Below are 19704 nucleotides of genomic sequence, written 5' to 3'. Positions count from 1 at the left end.
GCAGGATCGGTAGGGCCGCCCGCCCTCCCAGGGCAAGGAACGCCTGTCCTGTCAGCTGGAAAATCTCACTGTCACAGATGACTAAGACACTGAAATGAGGAAGGTCCTCGTGCAAAGCATTTCCGCCTCCTCCTCTGAGAAAAATGTCCGGCCCCAAAGGCAGGATTCCAAAAATGTGAAACACGATGGTCTGTCAAAAAAGAACTGATGAGTAACAAGGAGACACTACACTGAAATCTTCTTCAATTTAAATGAATGGCATTTCCAAACTAGCTGTCATTACTTTTCTGAAGGCGGTAAAATCCCCCACCTAACCTCACTTAGGACACACTCTTCATCTGTGGATCCCAGCACCTTAAACAAGGAAAGAGATCTGAGGATGAGGCTGGGGCTGGGGATGGGGAGTGACGGGTGGGGCATTAGAGACACTCAGCTTCAGGATCCCCAGGAACCCTTTTTTAAAACTCTTTGGCTTTTATTGAAATATAGCTAATTTACAGTGTTATATTAATTTCTGCTACACAGCAAAGTGTAAATATATATTAACATATATATAAATATATACATTTATACACATATCTTTTTCATATCCTTTTCCCTCATGGTTTATCACAGGGTACTGAATATAGTTTCCTGTGCTACACAGTAAGATCTTGCTGTTTATAAATCCTGTATCTAAGAGTTGGCACTCACAAATCCCAAACTCCCAACCGCTCACTCCCCAGCACCTTGCCCTTGGCAGCCACCACGTTTAAACCCAGCGGGGTGACCTGGCTCGGGCGATTGCTCTGCAGTTCACTCTTTCTCCGTGTGACGCTGCCCGGACACTGTGGACCCCTGGGATGTCTTAGTAAGAAGTGGTTTAGATGGAACGTCAGAGGGAGACAGTTCTCAGTTCTGCCCCAACCAATTCCACATGATAATTTTAGGCGGCAAGACAGACGGGGAGGCCAAATGGGCAGATGGATGGGGAGTCCTGGCAGGGAGCTCCTCTCAGTGGCAAGAGTCTAGATTCTGGCTACACTGAATCAGTCTCTTTCCAAGCTAATGGTTTGTTTATTGAACATTACTGGATTCTGCTCTTAATTAATAGGGCTCTACTCAACACAACTGTATTTAAGTCCCAAGAGTTAGCCTCAGGAACACAAGTCTCCTCTTTTGCTATATTATCACTCCCACCCTAGCTATTTTTAAATTCAACTCCCTAACCATCAGGGTTGCAAAAACTGCCAGGATCTGATTTGGGAGTCTGCTGCTTTGCCCAGGGCTGGAAGTGAGCCTAAACTTCATGTCCCATGTGCACACACACACATTCACACACACACATTCACACTCACAACCTATTTTCCCAAGTCTCCTCACCTCAGTTTGCTACCTAAGCATTTAAGGCTTCAAGCCATTTCCACATTTCTGAAGGGTCAATACATCTGGTCCACTCCACAAGCCCAAGGCTGCGTGGAGCACAGACGCTGAGCAAAGCCCTGGCAAGGACCCCTCACCCTTTCTGCTGCTCTTCTCACCAACCCACCCAACTCCCCACCCAGGCAGGAACCCAGGTTCTCCTGCTGCAGCCACCCCATGGACCAGCTTTGGAAACCTTTCTCCCTCCCCACCTCTCCAGGCTGGTGCCCATTCTTAACAAGCCAGAGCGGACAGGACATTCATGGCAGGAACAGAGACATCATAAAAAGTAATCTGCCGGCACCTTGGTCTGTTCCAGACTAAGGTAAGGCAGGGTCAGGGCCAGGCACATGCACAGGTTTCTCCTGGAGGCCTGGGGGAGGCATCATTGCCGCCCAGTGCTGCCCGCAGCCCAGGGCGGGCTGTCACAGGCCCACCCACGCCACTGCTGCGGGTGATGCTCAGAGCAAACCGAGGATGGGTTTCCAGCAGAGGCCGAGGGGCTTCTGGGGCCCCTGGAATCCCGGAGGAGGAGGGGCAGGGCCACCTGGCCTGTCTGATTATTTTGACTGTAGCTCCTCCCAGTCCCCACGGAGAGTCAGAAGCTCGAGCACATCAGCAAGGACCCCAGGCAGCTCCCTGGTCCTGTCCCCTCATCTTCCATGACTAGAAAGGAGCAGGTGATAAGGACAAGGTCAGTGCAGGGGGGATGCGGAAACGGGAACCCTCAGCCACTGCTGGCTGTAACGGTGAACAGAGTCGCTGCTGTGGAAAGCGGGGTGGTGATCCTGAAAGAGCAAAACATAGAATTGCCTATGATCCAGTTATCCCACCCCAGGGACAAGACAGGAAAGGAGTCAGAGCAGGGACCTCCAGAGAAGCATCACTCACAGCAGCCGACAGCGGAGGCAGAAGTGTCCATGGACAGATGCGTGAACAAACCAAAGGCGGTGAACACACATGCAGCCTTAAAAAGGAAGGAAATTCCACACCGGCTACGACGAGGACATTCTGCTAAGTGACATAAGCCAGTTGCAGAAAGACAAACCCTTCAAGATTTTACCTTTCTGACGTCCCTAGACAGTATTTCTGTTCTAGGAAATTTCAGGAATCTAACCAGGGTCTCCCACATTGCAGGGGGACTCTTTACCACCCGGGCTATCAGAGGATTCCTAGAAGCTATCTAGGATTCCTGGAAGTTCCTAGAATCTCTGTCTGAAATTCACCGAGACATAAGGTAGGAGGGTAGGCACTAGGAGCTGGGGGCAGTGCGGTGGGGAGAGACTGGATACTTGGGAAGAAACCGATTCTGGAGATGAATGGTGACTGCTGCAGAAGAACGTGACTGCACTTAATGCCACCGAGCTGCAGAGATGGCGAATGCCATGTCATGCAAATCTTACAATGATTAGAAAAAGACAGGGCCATAGACATGGGCAAAGGGGCGTGCAACCTGAGGACCAGGCCCCAGAGTAAAGGGCAGGTCCCCCGCCTCCTCCCACAGTCGCAGGGCCAGAGCGGACGGGGCCACCAGATGTGAAGAAGCAGGTCCCCTTGGACTTGGTACCATGTCTTAGCCTGTTCTGGCTGCTTTTACAAAAGACCACAGACTAGGGGGCTTATAAGCAATAGGCACGTACTGCTTGCAGTTCTGGAGGCTTGAAGGCCAAGGCTGGGTGCTCGTGTGGTCCGGGGGACCTCTTCCAGGTCACAGATTTCTTTCTCCCCCCATCTCCATGGATGGAAGGGCCACGGGAGCTCTCGGGGTGTCCTTCATCAGGGCACTGATCCCAGTAGGGAGGGCCCGGGCCCACCCTCGTGTCCTAACACCTCCAGGAGCCCACCTCCTAACACCGCCACCTCGGCGCTTAGGGTTTGAACATGTTAAGTTGGGAGGCAGATCACAACACACCTCAACACCTGCTTGCAGAACTGGACTTTCACAGGAGGGAGAGAGAAGATGACTTCATCCCTCAGTTGCCATCACTTTGCATCATCTAATACACTCACTTCAGTTCTTCAAAATCAGACATCCAATACCTCCGAAGTCTGCAAAGAACAGGACAGCACAGCCCACACACCCAGTCAGAGCAGGGGGGCTAAACAGTTCAGGGACAACTGATCTTTCCGATGTCCTACAGTCTGGCAAAAACAAGATGAAGCAGCAAGTTTTTAAAAAGTCAGTCTTTAAAGAAGAAGGATCTAGAATTTCTGGGAACACTTCTGTTCCCGTGGTTTCAGAGATCACATGAGCCTTGAGTCCATCTTACCCAACATCTTCCACTGACAGGGGGATGCAGGCTCACTTTTTGAATTCCAGCTGTGTATCCTGTGCCTGGGCTCCAAAATCACTGCAGATGGTAACTGCAGCCATGAAATTAAAAGACACTTGATCCTTAGAAGAAAAGCTATGACCAATCTAGACAGCATATTAAAAAGCAAAGACATCACTTTGCTGATAAAGGTCCACATAGTCAAAGCTATGGACTTCTCTGATAGCTCAGTCGGTAAAGAATCCACCTGCAATGCAGGAGACCCCAGTTCAATTCCTGGGTCGGGGAGATCCCCTGGAGAAGGGATAGGCTCCCCACTCCAGTGTTCTTGGGCTTCCCCTGTGGCTCAGCTGGTACAGAATCCACTTTCTATGAGGGAGACCTGGCTTTGATACCTGGGTTGGGAAGATCCTCAGGAGAAGGGAAAGGCTACCCACTCCAGTATTCTGGCCTGGAGAATTTCATGGACGAGTCCATGGGGTCGCAAAGAGTCAGACGTGACTGAGTGACTCTCACTTTCACTTTCATGGCTTTTCCAGTAGTCACATACAGATGTGAGAGTTGGAACATAAAGAACGCCGAGTGCTGAAGAACTGATGCTTTCGAATTGTGGTGCTGGAGAAGACTCTTGAGAGTCCCTTGGACTGCATGGAGGTCAAGCCAGTCAATTCTAAAGGAAATCAACCCTGGATATTCATTGGAAGGACTGAGGCTGAAGCTGAAGCTCCAATACTTTGGCCACCTGATGTGAAGAGTCAACTCACTGGAAAAAACCCTGATGCTGGGGAAGATGGAAGGCAAAAGGAGAAGAGGGTGTTAGAGGATGAGATAGTTGGATGGCATCACCAACTCAATGGACACGAGTTTGAGCAAACTCTGGGAGATAATGAAGGACAAGGAAGCCTAGTGTGCTGGAGTCCATGGGGTCACAAAGAGTTAGACACAACTTAGTTACTGAACAACAACAGCAACAAAAATCCTGCGCCATAAAGTTATGACATGATTTATCACAAGGTAGCACCCTTGCCTCCCAGGAGCTCAGACGTCTGCAGATCAGAGATACTTGATGGAAAACCCTAACCTCACATAAGCACTTCCAGTGGGGGAATCAGCACAACCACAAGAGGCGAAGGTCAGGCTCATTATCTGAGATGAGATGAGGGGCCTCAATGGCTGTGACTGGAGACCCCAGCTACAGCTGAAGGAGGAGGCAGGCGCTACCTGGGAAAGAAGGAACGTACCCGGGCCCTGGGGAGAGAGGCAGCCTGAGAGAGCAGGGTGCACTCAGCTCGGGAAGGACAGGGGCCGTGAGAAAGGAGATGCTGGGCCTGCCGGCCCACAAGGGCGCCACTGACCTACCTGGCTGCAACTGTTTATGAATGAAAACTGGAGAAAGTGAAAGATGCAGCTTCACATTTCAGTGGCTCCGGACAGGACACACGCACAGAGCACCTTCATCCTCACGGCGTTCCACGGAGCCGGGAAAGAGGCAGGAGCCACACCAGGACAGGACTGCAGGCTTGGCTCAGAGGTCACTAAATTAAATCCTGCAGATCTGACACCTGGGCCCGAGTCTTCCTATTCCCGAGCCTGTATTCTTTCCACTAAGCCTGCCTGTCTGCCTTGGATGAAGCAAGTCAAACTGGATTAACGGCCAAGCACAAGGAATTCTGGACTAGGGAAAGATCCTTGCCTGGCCCAGTGAGGGTGCAAGCATATCCACCGGTGTCCATGGAGGAAGACAGCCTGCTGTCCCCTGTTTGAAGGAAGGGAGAGGGTCTGTAAGTCAATATCCCTCATCTGGGACCCTGGGTAAATGTGGTGAGAGGAATAAGAAAGAGTGATGAAGCAGGATTCCTGGTTATCTGGCTCATCTTTGGGAGTCTCTGTTTTCGGGAAAAAGGATAAGGACTTCAATGATCTTTTGAAAGCGATCAGTGTCTCATAAAAAGAGACCTTCACTTGCTTTGGTGGAGGTGGGGACTGGAGCTGCAAAAGTTCCCAAAAGCATACGTGGTCTGGGAACCTGTCTCATCAAATGGATCTCAGTAAAATATGTCTGAGTTGCTGCTTGACAAGATTTTTCTTTTTTAAAACAGAAATGTTTTTGGCTGTGAAATTTATTCTAATTGACCTTAACCTGTAGGAGACATGGTCCTGGCAAGCAACAGCTTAGCACCTAATTAGGGGACCAACAGACGTGAGTATAAGCCCTACAGGCTGCAATGTATCCCCCCAGTTAGGGAGGTGAGCATCCTTGTCCTTGCAGAGGAGGACTGTCCATGAGATAGGCAGGCGGAAACGCAGCAGCTGCTGGAGACCCGAGAGTGCACAGCAAAATCTAGTTTAGAATAAATAAACACCGTTAGGTCCCTAAATGTCCCAGGACAGAGGAACAGACAAGGAAGATGTGGTACATATACACAATGGAATGCTGGCACAGTGGTAGAGAATCTGTCAATGCAGGAGACACAGGTTCCATCCCTGGGTCAGGAAGATCCCCTGGAGCAGGAAATGGCAACCCACTCCAGTATTGCTGCCTGGGAAATTCCATGAACAGAGGAGCCTGGGGGGCTACAGTCCATGGCATTGCAGAGAGTCAGGCACAACTGAGTGACTGAATATGCACACACACAAAAAGGAACAAAACTGGGTCATTTGTAGAGGCATGGATGAACCTAGAGACTTATCAGAGTGAAGTAAATCAGAAAGAGAAACACAAATATCACACATTAACACATACATGTAGAATCTATAAAAATGGTACAGAGGAGCCTATTTGCTGGGCAGGAATAGAGAGACAGACTTGAGAATGGACTTGTGGACACAGACGAGGAAGCGGGGCGTGGGCTGAATTGGGAGATGGGGACTGACATGTACACTACATGTGCAAAACAGCCAGCCAGCAGGAACCTGCTCCACAGCCCAGGGAGCTCAGCTCGGTGCTCTGTGATGACCTAGAGGGGTGCGATGGGGGAGGGAGGGAAGTCCAAGAGGGAGGGGATGTGTGTACATATGACAAACCTAGACAGTGTATTAAAAAGCAAAGGCATCACTTTGCTGATAAAGGTCTATATAATCAAAGCTATGGTTTTTCCAATAGTCATGTACGGTTGTGAAAGTTGGACCAGAAGAAAGGCTGAGTGTTGAAGAATTGATGCCTTTGAATTGCGGTATTGGAGAGGATTTTTGAGGACCCCTTGGACCTCAAGGAGATCAAACCAGTCAATCCTCAAGGAAATCAGCACTGAATATTCATTTGTAGGACGGCTGCTGAAGCTCCAATACCTGATGTGAAGAGCCAAATCACTGGAAAAGACCCTCATGCTGGGAAAGACTGAAGGCAAAAGAGGAGAGCGGCAGAGGATAAGATGGTTAGATCGCATCACCGACTCAATGGGTAGGAATCTGAGCAACTTCCAGGAGATAGTGAAGGACAGGGGAACCTGGAGTGCTGCAGTCCACGGGGTCACAGAGAGTCAGACACAACTTGGCAATGAACAACAACAGCTGATTCACTTCATTTTACAGCAGAAACTAACAATATTGCAAAACACATATATCTCAATTTAAAAAAAAAGAACAAACACCATCAGGTCTTGAAAAAAGTTACCATCATTAGTTTTGTATAAAAGCAAATGAAACCATATAAAGTACAAGCGAGAAAAGCCCTGAATACTATGGCTGGGAGAGACGAGTAAAAAATAAAGAATTATGGAAACATGAAGGAAAAGTGATAAAGGTGATGACGCTGTCGTCAATTCAGGTGCTGAAAGCCAGCAAGTGGTCCTGGAAGATGAACACTCCAGGGACGAGGTGAAAGTGAGAAAACAAAGGTATAAGGTGGAAGGGGGTGGAATTCGCTTAAATGAAAATTGTAAAATAGTAAGAAGGTAGAGTATCAATATGTCAATAATACAAATCAATATTAACTAGTTTAACTGGAGAAAAAAATACAAAGATGAAGATATATAAAAGCCTTAAGTGAATCATGAAATACCAAATCTATGTTCTGTTACAGTATAAAGTAACTGAAAAAAAATTTACAACTAAAATTATCCAACACATACAATCCACAGACCCCACAATTAAATGCAGATGGGGAGAGAATAAAGGGGTGCTGGAAAAACACATGTAAATACACTGAACACTTTTACTTAGTTCAGACCTATATCACAATCAAGTGTTCCTATGTTTTAAATTTGCACAATTTCAATCTAAACACTACTCTGGGGTCAAACATCTCTGCTCCCTTTTAAAACTTATGACCAATTACAAATTTAAATTTAACAGCAAAGCACAAAAGGCCTAGAAACCTAAACTACTCATCGGTGTGCAGACAACCCACAATTGCTGCTTTCCTAATAATTATGGAAGCACATAGAGGTGTTCACAAATTATTACTTCACGTCCCAGGTCCCAAATTAAAGAGGCCACCAGTCCCAGACCTGCATGTCCGTGGGGGTGTCACTTGCCTGGACCTACCTAATAATAATCTGATCCGCTGGCACCAGGAAAAGTCAGCAGGGAGGGACAGAGGTGGAGCCGTGGGCTGCCGAGCCTGGTACAAACACCTTCACACCGAATTTAATCACATATCAGCTTCAGCTCCATCACACAACCACTGAGAAATACTTATAATGCTCTACGATTATCTGCTATTGTAACAGGGAAATATTCAACTCCTCTAATGTACTAAAAAAATATTAAAAAAAAAACTATTATTACAAAAGAATAAAATTCTGAGATCTCCTCTCCATCTTACATCAGACAAGAATGAATTTTAATGTCCTTAAATGAACTGACTTAAAGAAGAGCTCAGATGTAACATCTTAAAAAAAAAGCTCAAATTGAATGGGAAATTTTTAATGTAGCAAATAATCACTCAAGCTGTCATTTCTAAGCATGTAAACAACTTTCTAACAGGTTAGCTGAAAGCCTAGAAACCTTAAAAAAAAGGGGGGGGGGGCAGAAGCCTAAACTTGTTTTTACAGAGCATACCTGCTAATATTTCACTATCTTTGCAAGCTCCTGAGAGATAACGTAGAGAATGCCAAGGTGGCCACACAAGTTCACGGTCAGGGGTAGCAGGCCTCCCATACTTAGCGGTATGTTTGGTGTCAACAGGATTCAAGAAGCTCAAGTTACCCACTTCGATTAATATCTTTAAAATTATTCCATGTTCTAATAACTTGATTAAGTAATGACAAGTTTATGCAGAGAAGGGAATACCAGCTATGTCTCCAGGGAGCACACACTCTGGTCAAACTGACTCACAAACTTCCACTGATATTCACACAAGCACGCTCCTGAATGAAGCCAATGGGCAAAGGCACCAGCTGTTTAGACATTTCATGTCACTGGAGACTATTCTATCCTACAGAAATACGCATTTCCACCTCAGGGGAAAAAATAAAAATTAACTACTATCCTGCCAAACTCACCAACATGCTGCCTCTTGTTCCTACCAGCTCTAGTGGGAAATTTAATCCTGTGTCCATAACCAACTACTGGGATGTGGGTGTATGCATGCGTGCCTAGTTGCTCAGTCATGTCTGACTCTTTGTGGCTCCATGGGTTGTAGCCCACCAGTCTCCCCTATTCATGAGATTTTTCAAACAAGAATAGTGGAATGGGTTGAACTACTGCGGTAGACCTCACAAATACTCAAACAGATAACTAAAAGTAAGCCAATAAACTTTGCCTTAAATGGACTTGGAGATATTTTAAAACTTTACTCAAAGGTAATTTACTTTTACTTGCATTCTAGAATATTCCATCAATTAGTATACCTCAACTAAGGTCTGAAATTCTTGAAAAGTCACATGGTCTGACTGGTTAGTTTTTGCCTATGTCTTCTTTCCTAAAAGAATACTTTTCCCCAACAGTTTGAAATTAAGTTAGCCCTAAGATATGGTTTCAATGAAATTACTAGTAAAAACCTAAATTCCCATCCAAATAAAATGTATACTTGTGTTCTCAACAAAGGTAACTAATAACTATGTATTAATAAGTTAGGCAGACATACAGTCAGTGAGTTTACATTCACTAATGTCTCTGGCCCTTCAGTAATTCTCAAGAAGGACTGTCATACACGTCATTTTATAAGGTGACATGTCCTTAATTCATTGTCCCCATCCAGCTCATTTCTACACAACACAAGGCAAATGCCAGTCTCAGTGAAGGACAACAAATCCATCACATTAGTCGTCTGCTATGGTGTGGAAAAGTAATAGCTTAATGAAAGTGGGGTTAGATAACCAATCATGGCAGTATCAGAGAAAAACATATTCCCTGGAGCATACAGCACGTGGCAGTCATTGCCTTATTCTTAGGCAGCACAGGAACAGGTCACAGGAGACGGTAATTTCAGTGAAGAACCAACAGAAGCTGATTGCCACCAATAATGTACCAAAGCCAGAAATTTCACATCTGTATCTTTCCTTTCTGATAGGCAACCAATACACCTAAATTATATAAAACATTAAAAAACAAAAAACAAAAACCAAGACCATTTCTGCCCTCTGATTTTAAGCATGCTGTATTTGGTTGGCGTCTGTTCACTAAAAGGTACTAAAACAAATGATACGATAATTGAGAATAAGAGATTTAAAAACATTATGTCTGCATTTCTTGGTCAAAGATGTTCATATAAGACAACAGGAGGCTCCGCATGTGAGTGTGAGGAAAGAGTCAAACCCATCAAGAATAACAATCTCAGGTTTGTTACTATATCCAGCAAAAGCCCCTAGTCTCTCCGGAGTTGTGGGGGGCGGGAGGGCTTGGACATGAAGGCCAGAGGTCTGCAAAGCACCACGAACCAGACTGGGCGGTGGTGACTAACTCCTTGCTTACATAAATACCACCCCGGAAACAGTGTCCCAAGTTTAGGAATCCCCATTTCACTTCTACAGATTCCTTTAAAGGATTTTACAAGTACTTTTTGGGTACAATTTTGCTGACCTCTTAAATGTTTGTTGACCTCTTAAATGTTTGCTGACCTCTTCAAATATAAGATAGTTTTGCCAAAAGGATTCCGGTCTCGTAAACAGACTCATTAAATAACCTCTCCAATGGAGACAGATTAGCAGCAATTCTGTTTCACATTTCTCGATGTCATTTTGCGATGCCCACTACCATGAAAAAGGACCTTCCACATTTCTTTTCTTTGGGGGAGATTTGTTTGTTCAAAGGGAATTACATAACCGCCACTAAGCGCATAGCAAAAAAAAAAAAAAAAAAAAAGTTCCTTTTAACATTCCTCAGCTTCAGGACTATTTGATTTGCTAACCTGGCTCACTTTTTCCTGGCATTAAGGGCAGAGTTAAAAAAGAAAAACGCAGTTTTTGAAAAGCTTTTGCGCACTTGGGCAGCAGCGCGGCCTATGAGTACGCGCGGGCAGGATGAGTCAACGGGACGCCCTGCAATGAGGGAGATTAGTTGTCCCCAGAGCCGCCTCACTGGACACCAGTTGCTAGAGTGGAGCGTGGGCCCCTTCGGTAAGCAGGTGCAGGGCCCACCCGGGCACTCATTCCATTCGCAGGACTCATCACACACTCGCTCCAGGCCCTTGAGACAGCTCGCAGGTCCTGGGTGTGCCCCGCGGGGACGCACCGCCCCGGGAAAGCCGAGCGCGCGACGCCCGGGGCGCTGTGCGCAGGCCAGCCGGCCCGGCGGGGGTCCCGCACGGTTCGAACTCCAGCTCGGGATCTGGTTAAAGAGCGGGGTTATTCTTCTTGTATTAGGGAAGTCACTCTTTCAGCGAGGAGAATACGAACGTGACGTGGAATCCGCACACACGAGTTGTGGGATGGAAAACAGACCCCGCGAAGGTCTGGGCAAGAGGAGCGGCCGCGCCGGCAGGGATGGGAGCCCCAACTTTAGTGAGATGCTGGGGTCCCCGGGGCAGGCCCGCGTCACTTGCCAGTGCCCTGTTCCGAGGAGCCCCGAAAAGCCAGCCAGGGAGGGGAGCAGCAGAAAACCTCCAGGGCAGTGCCCTGCACAGCCTTCCCGACACCGCGGCACCCTGTCCCCTTCCTTTTGGGGGGAGGAGGAGCGGACGGTGGGGCGGGCTGACAGACTGGGACACAGTCCCCCAAGGGGCAAGTCAGCGACAAGGCTGGGGCCCGGGCCGCTCTCCACCGCCTTCCTCCCCTCCCGCAGGGGGAGCTCTGGCGGGTGGCAGGGAAAGCGTGGGGCTCCGCCCGCGGGGACCCCCAAAAGGGAGCGCACAATCCCCAAAAGGAGCGCGCGCACAATCCCCAAAAGGAGCGCGCACACAAACGCACACACGCGAAAAGGGCCGGGGCCGCGGACTGACACTGTTACCCGGGCAACGACCTGAGCGCCCAAAGTACACAACTCCCTTCCCCCGCCGGGCGCGTGCTCGCGGCCCCGAAAGGGGCGCCCCGTCCCGAGTGCTGGCCGCGCGGGCGCCGGCGCGCGAGGCGAGGGGAGCCCGGGGCGGCTTACCCGGTCGGGGGCTTGGCCGCCGAGGCTCGCGACGCGTCCATGGAGTCGGCGGGCGAGGCGGGGCGCGGGCGGCGCTCGGGCCCCGCGAGTCAGGCGCTCGCTGCCGCCGCCGCGGCCCTCATTCACTTTTTCCGCGCTGACCCATCGTCCTCCGTCGCGGGCCGGCGGAGGACAGCGGCCGGGCCGGAACGGCAGAAGGGGCTGGAACGGACCCAGGCGGGCGGGGGCGCGGGCCGCGGGGAGGGGCCGGCGCGGGGCGGGGGCGCGGGAGCAAGGTGCGCCGCGCCCCCGGGAGCACCGCCCCCGCCGCCGCGCGCCTCCGGAGCGGCCGGCTCTGCCCGCGGCGCGCGTTCAGGGCGGGGGCCGGGTGGCAGCCGGGCCGGGGAAGATAACCCGGTTCTCCGCCGCCCGCTTCCTCGGGCCTCTGCTCCGGGGAGGGCGGGCACGGGTCTCGTGGCTCGTGGGGGTCCCGGGAGCGCGCCGCGCGGCGGCGGGGAGGAGCTGCGGAGGGGGAAGCACCTGGCAGCCTCGGTGGGAGGACCGACGGGAGGACAGAGGTCGGAGCACCAGGAGTGAGCGGTGTCAGCCTCGCCGCCCTGGAACCCAGGATCTCCTTCCGGGCAGCGGCTCTGGTGCGGTGGGTCTCTACGTGCGTTCCTGACCTGCCACACCTGGGAACCTGTTAGAAAGGCAAGTTCGGGCTCCACCCGGTCAGGTATTGGAAGTTGTGGGCCTGGAGCTGGCCCAGCCTTGCTCCTGAGAGCTCGGGTGGACATACGCTCGAGTTTGCCCGGTTGGTCGAGGGGCGCTGCGGTCGCGCTGCCCGGTGATGGATTCTAGGGGCCACAGGCAGAAACGCCAGCACAGGCAGCCCACGTGGGGCCCAGAGCAAGCCAGCCAGAGACCCCACATCTTCCGAGCTTCACCCCACACTCCTTCTGACCCGTCCCGAAGCCACAAAAGGGATCTGGGCTAGTGCAAAAGTCTGATTTACAAAAATGACTCTTTCGTGGGGTTCCAAGGACTAGAATAAAATATGAGTAAGTGAGCCTGCAGTGATGGGTGTTAGAGGAGGCGTTCCTTTGAGTCTAAAACTGGGATGAGGAATCCAGAGGCCTGCCTGAGCCTTCCTCCAGCTGCCCTCCAGCTTTTCCCTTAAGGAAGAGGAGAGACCAGTCCAGATACAGAATGGGAAATCCCTGCTGGGACTTGAAAGGCCTTAGGTACTCAGACCTGGGCGCCCACCCGGAGCGCACAGCCCCACAGCCCAGCACGCTGCAGCTCTGCCTTCCCATTCTGCGCACCTCGGGCATCTGCCTAAGATGCTCTGCGGTGTCATTTCCAGTTCCAACCTGTGGTCCGCGCTCAGATGCCACCTCCCCAGGCAAGCCCTCCAGGAGCACGCTGTGTGAAATACAGACTTAGTTTTGCTCTGCATGTCCTGAGTTATTTTTCTTCTAAGCATTTATCTATTTGTATATAGCATATATTTTTAATATAGATTTGTTGTTTGCTTATTTTAAATATTTGTATTTACAAATAGCTGTTTATGTTTTCATTATAGATAAAATTTTGCTTCTATATATGAATGTGTCTGTGAACTTTGTATAAGTAAACAATTACAGGTGCAAACATTATAAATCAATGGAATATAAATATGCATGTCATATTTGGCACACTTTGTCCTGTCTGGCCATCTGTCTTCTCCCCTAGAATGTGATCTCAGTGAGTGTTGCGCCTTTGTCTGTTTCATATATCATTGGGCCCCCAGCATTTAGGACAGAGTCTGGCAGGTAGATGGGATGCCTGATAAATGCAGGGTGCACTGAATGAATGAATCGGTCCTAATCCTTCCCCCTCTAGGTATGGGGATCAAGGACTCCTCCTCAGGATCTCTGGAGTCCCTCCTTACTCTGGAAGCCACGTAAGAAAGGGCAGCCTGGGAGGGGCTAGAGATCCCTGGCTGGATCCTGCTGAGGGTGCAGGAGGGAGTACAGCTCCCTGGAAGGCCTGGAAAGGCTGCAGGAGGAATTGGGGGAGCGGGGAGGCAGGAGGAATAGCCCGGTGTTCCCAGTGGGGAAGGGGGTCAAAGCAGATAGCTGTTTCTCAGGGGCAGTAAGCATCCGAAAGAGATGACTAGAAGGAGGCAGTGTCCCACCTCCAGTCTGATGTTCAGATTGCTCTAGAATAAAGGCCCAGAAGGACCCAGAGACCTGGACACCTCTGATTCCAGGAGGGCCACCAGGCAGCTCAGACCCTGAAACCCTACCGGCACATGTATTTAACCAGAAGTGGGGTGAAGGGTGAGGACTGGTGAGAGATGTCTTGAGGAGGAGGGGGCAGGATCAGACTTGCCCCAGGAATGGTGGGCTGAGCACCCAAGGCTTTAGGGGAGAGTTGGGCCAGCCTGGCAGCCTCCTGGGTCAGCTGTGGAGGAGGAGCACAGAGCCTGGGAGGTGGGGAACCAGTTCTGTTTGCAACCCAAACTTCCTTTACTGTGGGGATCCTGGCAAACCCACCTGTGTGGAGATGTGGTCCAAAATTGTGCAGCTCACAGAATGCTGTTGTTGTGGTGTGTTAGTCAGTCAATCCTGTCCAGCTCTTTGCAACCCCATGGACTGTAGCCCACCAGGCTGCTCTGTCAGTGGAATTTTCCAGGCAAGAATACTAGAGTGGGAAGCCATTCCTTTCTCCAGGAGATCTCCCCAACCCAGGGATCAAACCCAGGTCTGCACTGCAGGCAGATTCTTTACCATCTGAGCCTCCAGGGAAGCCCCAGTTCAAAGGATACTTTGCAGTATCTGCCATATGCCAGTCATGGTGTGAGGAGGGGAGCCAGCTGACCACTTTGCATTGGAGCCAGACTGAAGAACCAGGCAGAGGCTTAACGCTTCCAGACACAGCGTGGGAACCGCAATAGGTGCGGGCTAAGAGTCTGCGGGCAGGGGCGCTGCCCCTGAGGCACCCTGAGCAGGACACGCTCCTGAGTTTGCTTATGGAGCTTCTATAGCAAATGCACACTTGCGTGGAGGGGGAGTGGGTTTCCCTGCTTCTCTGTTCCTACATAGTCTGTTAAGTTTCCCTGAATAAATTAGAACCTTTGCAGGTATTAACTATCATGTAATGTCTTATTCGGGGCATTGTAAATATCCAGGGATGTGCTGATAAATCTTTTAAAATGGCAAAAAAGCACCCCAGTTTGAAGGCTTTGTCAAATTTTGTCGTGACTGCTCCCACCCTGGCCTTTCTCAAACTGCCATCACCCATCAAGAGGTTGCTGAAGACAGGGTTGGGGTTGGGCCCCTGCACATCGGGGAAGCCACCCCATCTCACCTTCCTAAGTATTGCTGCACCTCTGCTGCTTTGCTGCGTGGGGCATGGCTGAGCGCCCGCTCTGAGGCCTGCGCACTGTGCTTGGCACGGCCGTGCCAGCTGTCACCAGCTCCCAGCTCTGGCTCCGGATGGCCACGAGGCAGCTCTGGATGCAAGGAGCGGGTGCTGACCCTACCGCTGTGACCCTGAGTATGATGCCACCTCGGGGTCTTCCCTTCCTTGCCCTGATGCCACCTCCCTGCTCTGGTGCTATGTCTGCACCCAGAGCTCCCTTCCCCTTGGCAAGAAAAGCCCGCAGTGCCCACTCAGCCTGTGCAGTTAGTTCTGGCCTCCCGGCAGGGTGCCTGAAATACCCAGAGTCACCCCAGCTACTCTGCATCCCTTTTGAGGAAAAGAAGAAGAAAGTACATGAGACAAACTCATCAGGAGGCAGCTCAGCTTAGAGTGGCGCTTCCCGAACTAGAATACATCCAAGATGCTCCTGGGAATTGTGTTAAAGTGCAACTCCTGCTCCAGTGTTCCAGAGAGTCTGCATTTCCAACAACTTGCCAGAGAGTCAGGGGCTGCTGCCCCAGGAAGTGAATGCGCTGCAAAGTTTCTTCAGTCATATCCAACCCTTTCAGACCTGTGGACTGTCGCCAGCCAGGCTCCTCTGTCCATGGGATTCTCCAGGCAAGAACTGGAGTGAGTTGCCATGCCCACCTCCAGGGGATCTTCCCAACCCAGGGAGAATGTCTGGGTTGTGTCTCTCGTCTTGCATTATCAGGTGATTCTTTACCACTAGCGCCAACTGGGAAGCTAGGGTTTAGAGTCAAACATACTAACCTTAACCCTAACTCAGTAAAATCACTAAGGGTGAGTCATTTCTCCTTCTAAACTTTGGTTTCTGCCTCTGTGAAATAAAAGTCTTCAGAGGCAAATCCAGGTTTTCCAAGTCTGATAGTGCAATTTTAATATAACACAGGGAGCTATGTGTTTAATACAACATAGGAACTAAAGGCAATCATCCCTGAATATTCATTGCAAGGACTGATGCTGAAGCTGAAGCTCCAATACTTTGGCCACCTGATGCAAAGAGCCAACTCATTAGAAAAAGACCCTGATGTTGGGAAAGATAGAAGTCAGGAGGAGAAGGGGACAACAGAGGACAAGATGGTTGGATGGCATCACTGACTTAATGGACATGAGTTTGAGCAAGCTCTGGGAGATGGTGAAGGACAGGGAAGCCTGGCATGCCAGAGTCCATGGGGCCACAAGGAGTCAGACACGAGTGACTAAACAACAACAGGGAACTATGGTCTGTATCTTGTAATAACCTATAGTGGAAAAGAATCTGAAAAAGAATGGATTTATGTATGTGTATAGCTGAGTCACTTTGCTGTACACCCAAAACACTGTACATCAGCTATAAGTCAATAAAAACTTTAATTATGTGAACTAACAAGGAAGTAAATTACATTAAAAGTAAGGGTAATAAATACTGAAAAAGAAAAAAAAAAAAAGCCTACCAGCACAGGGAACTATAGTCAGTATCTTGGTATCTTGTAATAAATTACAGTGGAAAAGAATCTGAGAAAGAATAGATACATGTATAAATATGTATAACAGTCACTTTGCTATACACCTGAAATGCTGTAAATCACCTATACACCAAGAGGAAAATTGTACACAAGTAAGTAAATTACATCAAAAGTAGGGGTAATAAATACTAAAAAAGAAAAAATAGCATACCATATGATTAACACCAATTTAGATACAGAATTGCATGTTTACTTTGAGTATAATATGGACTGAATTGTCTCCTTGAAATCCAGATTGAAGCCTTAGTCCCCAGTGAAACTATGTTTGGGAATGGGGCCTTTCAGAGGGTACTGCAGATTCAGTGAGGTCATGAGGGTGGGGCCTTGCTCTACATCACTGGTGTCCTTACAAGAAGACCAGGCTCCGGACTTCACTGTCTCCCCATGAGGTCTCACATTTGCTTCAGGCTCGGATTTAATCACATCTTTTAGGACGGTAAGTTATTTAAACAGAATGTATTTCACCTGAGATCATTAACTGACAATAGTAACTTAAAAACACATTGATGTGGAGTCCTTGATTTTTACTGAGATAGAATTCCCATGCCCAGTACACAATCCAGTGATCACAGAATTGTCTGGCTATACGCAGAGGTGCCCAGCCATTCCCACTACCTAAATTCATAGCATGGTTCTCACCCCCAAGTAAACCCTATATCTGTAAGCATTTTCTCCCTGCTCCCCCCTCTCCTCACCCCCCTCAGAATCAGTCACCTTTATGTCTCTATGGGTCTACTGCCTACTTAGGACATTTCGTAGAAATGCACTCCTGAAATAATATGGCCTTTTGTGTCTAGCTTCTTTGACTTATTATGTTCAGGGTTCACCCATATTGTAGTGTATAACAGAATGTCATTCCTTTTTATGGTAAAATAAGATTCCTGTGCTTGGATAGCCCACATTTTGTTTATAAACATGTAAGTGGTCTCACTTTTTATCTATCATGAATAATGCTTCTATGAACATTCATATAGAGATGACCCTTAAATAACATGTAATGTGGGTCCTAGGGTTACCAACCCTTCTCACAGTGGGAAATCTGAGTATAATTTGCAGTTGGCCCTCCACATATGAAGGAGGGCACTCTGTATCTGAGCCTTTGCATCAAGGATTCAATCAACTGTGAACTGAGTAGTACTGTAGCATTTACTATTGAAAAAAGTCTCAAAAAAAGAGTTTAAATTCATGTCATTCAAGGGCCAACTGTAAAAGTTTTTATGTGGACATGTTTTCATTTTTCATGTATTTCTAGGAGTGGAGTTGCTGACCATATGATAACTCTGGGTTCAACCCTGAGAGAAACTGCCAAATGTTTTTTACAAAGTGGTTGCTCCATTTTCCATCCCCACCAGCAATGAATGAGGGTCCCAGTTTCTCCAAGTCCTCAGCAACATGTGTTAATATCTGTCTTTGATTCTAGCCATCCTAGTGGGTATGAAATGTTATCTCACTGAGGTTTTGATTTTCATTTCCCTAATGACATGATGTTGAAAAATTTTCATGTGTGTGTTTTTTTTTCTTTTGCTATTAGTATATCTTCTTTGGAGAAGTGTGATTCAAGTTCTTTGCCTATTTTGAAAGTTAAGTTGTTTGCCTTTATATTTTTGAGCTGTGAAAGTTATTTATATAATCTACATACAAATCTCTTATCATATATATGATTTGGAAATGTTTTCTCCTTTGGGTCATTCTTTCACACTCTCCTTTTTAAATCTAAGTATAGTTGATTTATAGAGTTGTGTTAGTCCCTGTTATACAACAAAATGATTCAGTTATATATATGTGTACATATTCTTTTTCATTATGGCTTATTACAGAATATTGGATATATTTCCCTGTGCTTTACAATAGGACCTTGTTGAAAGTGAAAGTTGCTCAGTTGTGTCTGACTCTTTGCAACCCCGTGGACTGTAGCCCGGCAGGCTCCTCTGTCCATGGGATTCTCCAGGCAAGAATACTGGAATGGGTTGCTATGTCTTCCTCCAGGGGATCTTCCCGACTCAGGGATCAAACCCATGTCTCTTACATCTCCTACACTGGCAGGTGGGTTCTCTAACACTAGCACCACCTGGGAAGCCCCTTGACGAGGGTTAATCCTTCTTTTAAAAAAATGACAGTATATTTTTTCCAAAGTAATAATTGATGCGTGAGGCCAAGCACAGGAAGGATTGGGAAGTGGCTTCACTGTGTCTTCAGAGACTTGAGCTCTCTCATTCTGTAGCCTATTCTTTTAACAAGGAGCTCTTGAAAATAGCTCCTTGTAGCTAATCTATTGCTCCCTGCCAGGCCTAATTCCACCTGAGTAAACACCAGACCTTCACCCAAGGCACAGGATCCACAAAGAGATGTCAGGAAATAACAGTCAAAGAAGACATGCAGGTCAGGGGTTCTAATTCACAGGAATTCTCAAGAGGTAGAAAGGGTCTAGGATTTATACTGCCTCTAAACTCGAGTCTGTTGGTAGAATAGGAGCCAGGATAGGAACCAACAGAGATGGGATGAACCCACGACCAGATTAGGCATGAAGTGGTTGTTTCTGGCCTGTTCCTGGTGGGGCCCTGGGAGAGGTTCACATATGCTAAGTCTCAGAATCGCAAATCTAGGAACTGCCCCTTCCCAGGGTGCTCCCCTAAGACCAGCCTCCA

The 19704-nt window shown here is 48.4% G+C and overlaps 1 protein-coding gene across 3 annotated transcripts in view; it reads right to left on the bottom strand.

The window, feature by feature from the left end:
- COBL (cordon-bleu WH2 repeat protein) overlaps positions 1-13543 on the bottom strand; it is a 308249-nt gene extending 294706 nt beyond the window's left edge. For 2 of the 3 annotated variants that reach the window (XM_061164802.1, XM_061164803.1), the window contains exon 1: positions 12666-13543. In XM_061164802.1, the coding sequence (XP_061020785.1) occupies positions 12666-12922 (257 nt within the window). In that variant the 5' untranslated portion in view covers positions 12923-13543. Of the gene's footprint in view, positions 1-12146; positions 12224-12665 lie in introns of those variants that run through there. The other variant, XM_061164804.1, reaches the window with a different exon arrangement.
- Positions 13544-19704: the final 6161 nt, after the last annotated feature.

The sequence above is a fragment of the Dama dama genome, chromosome 18 (assembly GCF_033118175.1).
Source record: "Dama dama isolate Ldn47 chromosome 18, ASM3311817v1, whole genome shotgun sequence".
Taxonomy (NCBI): Eukaryota; Metazoa; Chordata; class Mammalia; order Artiodactyla; family Cervidae; genus Dama; species Dama dama.
Note: the sequence above shows the minus strand (reverse complement) of the source record. Positions and strands in the feature narration are given on the sequence as shown.